This window comes from Takifugu rubripes, chromosome 18 (genome assembly GCF_901000725.2).
Source record: "Takifugu rubripes chromosome 18, fTakRub1.2, whole genome shotgun sequence".
Classification (NCBI taxonomy): domain Eukaryota; kingdom Metazoa; phylum Chordata; class Actinopteri; order Tetraodontiformes; family Tetraodontidae; genus Takifugu; species Takifugu rubripes.
The window spans coordinates 3587917-3593706 of record NC_042302.1 but is presented as its reverse complement, the minus strand read 5'-3'; the positions used below and the strand labels follow the sequence as shown (position 1 = coordinate 3593706).

Below are 5790 nucleotides of genomic sequence, written 5' to 3'. Positions count from 1 at the left end.
TTTCCTAGATGGGAGAAGTTTCCCTGGAACTGAACCTGGTAGAGCAGTCAGGTGACACCCAAGTCACCGAGCGTTGGTAAAAACCAACCAGTTTGTGGTTGCAGCTCGTTGAGGGTTGACTTTCCCAAACACAGGCTGCAGCAGTGGCGCTGTTCCTGGCCGCCCCCCCCCCTCCTCATTACCGCGACAACACCGCCACCTACTGGCGGAAATAACTGAAAGCGTCGGCGCCTGAATCAAATGTCTGTTTTTGATTTATATTTTTTTTATTGCTTTGCTTCTCCCAACAAACACATTGTGACACTTTTGAAAATAAAAAACGGAACAAGGATTACATTCAAGGCCAATTTCGACTCAGTCATTGGTGCATTAGTGATCACTGGCCATAAATTCCCAAATCAGTTTTTGGTTCTTATTTGCAACAAAAGGGAAAATAAACATCACAAACGGGGTCTCGGACCAAGCCGGGACTTTCACTGAAACTCTATTTGGACTTCATCTGTGAATTGCTGCTCCACTTTCATGTTGTGAGTGAGCGAATGTTCCCAGAGCAACTTTTTAACCAGGAACGCCATCCCGCACTCCTTACAGCTGTAAGTCTTGGAGTTGCTGGAATGCGTCCGCCGGTGCTTCTTCATGTGGTAGGACAGCCGGAAGCCTTTGTCGCATATGTCGCATTTAAACGGCTTCTCTCCCGTGTGGATGCGCATGTGCGACTTCAGGTATCCCGACTGAATGAAGGCCTTCCCGCACTCCTCGCACTTATACGGCCGCTCGCCGGTGTGGTAGCGGTTGTGGAGCTTGAGTTCGTTAGCGGTGAGGAAGGTCTTGCCGCACACGGTGCACTGGTGCGGCCGCTCGCCCGTGTGGATGAGCTCGTGCCTCTTCAGGGACGTCTCCTTCATGAACTGCTTCCCGCAGGTGTTGCACGGGTACCGCACGCCGATGTGCACCTGCTCTACGTGGTTGGTCAGCTGCAGCTTGGTGCGGTACGCCACGTCGCACTGCCCGCACGCCCACGGCTTCTCCTCGGAGTGGGTCCCCATGTGCACGGTGAGCTCCGACGCCGAGCGGTAACATTTCCCGCACTGCCAGCAGAGGAAGGGTTTCTCCCCCGTGTGTTTCCTCAGGTGAACGTTGAGGCAGTTGGAAGAGCGGAACTTCTCCGGGCACAGGTGACACATGTAAGGGAACTCCCCCTTGTGGATCCTCTGGTGAATGGCGAGGTAGGAGAGCTGCATGAAGGTCTTGCTGCACTGCGCGCAGGGATACGGCCCGGTGAAGTCGTGCTGCTTCTCGTAGTGCTCCCGCAGACGTCTCAGCAGCGTGAAGGTCTTGTCGCACATGGTGCACTGCATGGGCCGGTGCATGAGCTTGTGCCGCTCGAACGCCGGCTCGTTGGCGAGGATCTTCCCGCACTCCTTGCAGTAGAGCGGGTCGTGGATCCGCTGGTGCACCTTGAGCAGCGTCATGCTCTTGAACACTTTGCCGCAGTCGTCGCATTTCATGACCTCGCTCAGCTCCACCTTGCAGACGTTCTCCTGGTGCTCCTTCAGCGCCGACGGGTATTCGAAGTGCTTGCCGCAGTTCGAGCACCACACGGGGATCTTCAGAGCCGGCTGCACGTCGGCGGCGGTCGCCTCGCTTTGCGAGCTGGCCGCTCTCTGCTCCCTTTTCCATGAGAAGCGGGCGATCTTCTTATGACAGATTGCATAGATCTGGTGTCTCTTCAGGCCGTGCATGTGCTTGAAGCGCTTCTTGCAGTGGATGCAGTGGAAAGGCCGGTCCTCGGTGTGGCACTGGATGTGTCTGTTCAGCGTTTTGACGCTGTCGAAGGTTCTGGCACAGACGGGACAGACTTTGGCGGCCTTTTGGTGGACTTTCCTCACGGGCACGGAGGCGACGTGGGCGGGGGTGTCTGCAGGCGGCCGCGGCTCGTTTTCCTTCGCGCCCCCATCGCCGCAGTTCTGGGCGTCGGCCTCAGCCAGGATCTGCTCCACCGTCTTGCTCTGCTCCTCTCGGATGCCCTCGTGACCGTGGATGATCTGGTGCTTCTTCAGCGTGTCCCTGTACTTGAAGCCCTTCTCGCAGGTGACGCAGATGTAAGGACGCTCCTCCGTGTGAGAGCGCAGGTGCTTGGCGATGTCCGCCGAGTAGGGCAACGTCCGGCTGCAGATGGGGCAGACCTTGCTCTCCGTGGAGCCGTCGGACGACGGCTGCGGCGCGGAGCGCTGCGGCTCCTTCTTCCTCGGCCTCTTCAGCTCTCTGCTCTTGCAGATCTCCTTCTGGTGTCTCTTTAGAACATAGGGGTTTTTAAATTTCTTCTCGCAATAGGAGCAGCTGTACGGCCGGTCCTCTGAATGCGACTTCATGTGTCTCTCCATGTCCACCTGACGGGCGAAATACTTCCCGCAAAGAGCGCAATTCTTGTTTTCCGGCGATTCGGACGTTCCCGGATCCGTGGACTCGTCGTCTTTAGCGCCGTTGCTCACCTCGTCCTTCTCGTGAACGCGCATGATGTGGCGCTTCATGTCGTAATGGTCCCTGAAACGCTTGTCGCAGTTGGCGCATTTGTACTTGAGCTCCCGATTGGCAGAATGTGTCTCCAGGTGTCGCCGCATGGCCGCAGCGCGCAGGAAGATTTTATTGCACACGGGACAGATCTTATTGTTGGGGTACTTTTTCCTTTGTCGTTTAGCTGCCGAGTCTTTATCCTCGTCCGAGAGCATTCTCTTCAACTGCAGCCGTTTGCTCTGTTTCAGCGGTTGGAACGCCGCCGGCTTTAAAGCATCGCCGCCGTCCTCCTCCACAGTTCCCTGCGGATTGACTTCCGTTTCCACATCGGGACCGATCACACCCGGTGGCTGTTCTATCTGTATGTAGTCCAGAAGCGTCACAGTTTCGCCCTCGACTTGGACCGTCATGCAGCCTTCGATTTGCTCCGTCGAAGGCTGCAGCTCGATTTGGTCGGCGTCGATTTCCACCTTCTCCAGCTGAGGGAGGGACAGCGAGGAGAGGATGCAATTCCCAAAGGAAGAAGGGATGGTCTGACTTTCATCTGTAGAAAAATAAATTAAATCAAAAAATTGTCGGATTTTGAGATTAAAAATAATTTCACCTCCAATCTCAGCACTGTTTCTACACACTGCAAGTTAGCAAGTCACATTTTCCACATCACCTAATAGGTCAAAGTGTCCGAGCATCGCGTGGTACTGAAGAACCGTCTTTAGGTGTCGCGGGTCAGGAACAGAGTGGACACACTCGTCCAGGGCAGACGGGACGGCGCTGAGCAGGGTCGCAGTCTAAGATACAGGAAGGGTCAGAGATGAGACAGCCATGAATTTAATGCTGTGACCTTTTACAAGAGCTTTAATTCTCTTAAAAGTTTTAATTCAAGGTGCATCTGAATAAAGAAATCCAGAATTCATTTGGGCTTTGTGAGGAATCTCGGTAGCGCCTGTTCTAGATATGCACCACACAACTGTCTTGTGAACAAAAAGGACTGAAAGTTCAGCTTTTCAAACCTGCTGAATATCTGGGACTGGCAGGAGCTTCTCCAGTCTGGACAGGAAGTCCAGCATTAGCATCTGCAGCGCGCTGTCGTATTCAGACCCGAAATCTGTGGGAAAAACGTCCTAAAGCAGACAATAGTAAGAGTACAGTCTCATTTCCATCATACTACAGTTTAGAAGAAAAAAAGACAGCTATAAACACCACCTGGAAAAACCTCTTCTTCTCCTCTGGGTCTTTCATCAGCGATTTGACTTGATACACGAAGTTGGACTCTGGAAACTCGACTTCAGCAAAACATGGCTGGGAAAAGAGCCCACATGGATTTAGCATGTGCGAATTAAAGTGACAGGTTCACGGAAAACACGAGCAGATGGCCGATCGCTGTCAATGAAAAAAAGAGGCTAACCTGCGCTGCCCACGTGGACACGAGGGCCCTGATCCGCTCCAGGTGCACCTCGATGGTTTCTGCATCTGCGATTGGCTCGGCCCGACACAATTCGAGAACCACCTGCAACAAATAGTTTCACTTCAGTGTAATCCAAACTGACAGCTCCGGGCCTGGAAATGTCATTTATGGTTTTGTGGAATGTCAATTCTGCGGTGTTCATGACTGCATTAACATTTTTCTGGATAACTTAAGAAAACAAACTGCTGTATTATCAGTGGGCCACTAGGGGGTGCTGTTTTGCGTGAACTCCTGCGCATGGATCTAACTTAGCTGCGGTTTAAAGTCCAAAATTGTTTTTATTTAACAATATTTAGGGGCACATCTTCCAATATAGGGATCCAACTTTGCTCACATTTGATTTGATGCTGCAGAGTGTTAAAAATATGTCCAGGAAGCTAAATTTTTTTTATTTTTTTTTAAAGTATAGGTGGAGAGACAAGCGTGTGAGTGGAAACTATACTTTGGGGAATGGACTTCAGGGCAAAACCAATCTGTGCTAATGAAAGCATATCTGCAGATAGTCTGAAATGAAATGGGTGGAAGCACATTCTGTGATATTTTTTTAGGATAATGGTTAAGTTGCTGGTCGGAGAAGGAGGAAGTTGTACGAATTCGTCTTTCAAGTGGCTTGAACCACATGTGGTTCAAGGCTTACCCGGGCCCTGAGTCCCAGCAGAAGTTCAGCTTTCTGGTCTACGTTCAAAAGGTCCGGGATGACTTCTGACACCGTTGTGATAAACTCCTCCACCATGCCATAGTCCTGGACCTGTCCTCTCTGGATGACCTGCCACATGGCTGCAGATACCAGCCGAAGAGGAGGGATGAAGAGGCGAAGAGATGGCAGCGGGAGAGGAGATTCTGGAACATAAAATAGCACCAAGACTTTCAGTAATCTGAGCATGAGTCATCACAGCTGCTTGGTGAAAAATGACAGATTGTTCCAGGAGAAACTGGCTTATGATCCACTGAATAGGGTCCTTATTTTAGCATGCAATAGGAATTAATAAAATCTTATGGTCTTTTAAGAGTTTAAGTGATTTTTAGGAGATCTATTTAAACAATATTGAACACAAGCGAATTAGAAGTTGTTTAAGAAAAACACTAATTAGTTGAGCGGACAATCATTTATTTAACTGGTCCGGGTTGCCTTCACGGTCGCTGAGCAGCTCCGGAATAAAAAAACAAGGCTGGAGTAGTTGTGTCCTTAACTTATCCAAGTTAATAAAGGACAATGCTAACTACAGGTATGATAGCGCATTACCGTTATTTGCGGTAGGAAGATGTTTAAGTTGTGCTGTGTCGCTAAATATGCGTTTGAGTGGAGTATTGGCCAACTTCCTATAACAACCTGACAGCAGCACGCAACACAAAGCCACCGCCATCACGGAGCGGCGTACGCCATGTTCAAAATCGGGCGCACACAATCCAAATGATAACCTGATAATTCGTCTCGGGTTGGACAGTCTGGCTTCAGATTTGCTTACCATGTTCGGAACGATGCGGACTCTCCATATTATCTGTAGAAAAACCCAATTACAATAAGGAAATTAACTCGGTGTTGTTGTGAGTCTACGACCGCCCGACCCTGCGGTACAAGCTGGCGGGGAAGAAGGGCGGCTCGATATGCTGAGTGCGCAGGCGTGATAAATCCACTACAACGATAATTACTCCTAACAAGCGATTAAAAACAAAAAATGTTAAACGTGTTCGAAATTTATCGGACGTTTGCTATAACGTTAGAATTAATGACATACTGTAATACTTCTTTAAACTTTGGAACTTCCTATGTCGGATATCGGTTCTTTTTCGTTTACTTGATATAGCAAACT

At 50.2% G+C, this 5790-nt stretch overlaps 1 protein-coding gene across 1 annotated transcript; it reads right to left on the bottom strand.

Moving 5' to 3' along the window:
• Positions 1–243: 243 nt before the first annotated feature.
• Positions 244–5790, bottom strand: LOC101072495 (zinc finger protein 420-like). The gene is made up of 7 exons (XM_011613247.2): positions 5446–5790; positions 4617–4819; positions 3920–4021; positions 3718–3813; positions 3525–3635; positions 3179–3302; positions 244–3058 (listed from the first exon to the last, which is right to left on the bottom strand). Exons 1-7 carry the CDS (start codon positions 5471–5473, stop codon positions 474–476), a joined length of 3249 nt encoding a protein of 1082 aa, XP_011611549.2. The 5' UTR covers positions 5474–5790; the 3' UTR covers positions 244–473.

Excerpts from the sequence above, each read along its gene's own strand:
- LOC101072495 (XM_011613247.2), bottom strand. The coding sequence starts at position 5,473 with ATGGAGAGTCCGCATCGTTCCGAACATG. Across the intron at positions 3,636-3,717 it reads AGAAGAAGAGGTTTTTCCAG|GACGTTTTTCCCACAGATTT; the intron begins GTGGTGTTTATA and ends TGTCTGCTTTAG. Across the intron at positions 3,303-3,524 it reads CAGTCCCAGATATTCAGCAG|ACTGCGACCCTGCTCAGCGC; the intron begins GTTTGAAAAGCT and ends CCTGTATCTTAG.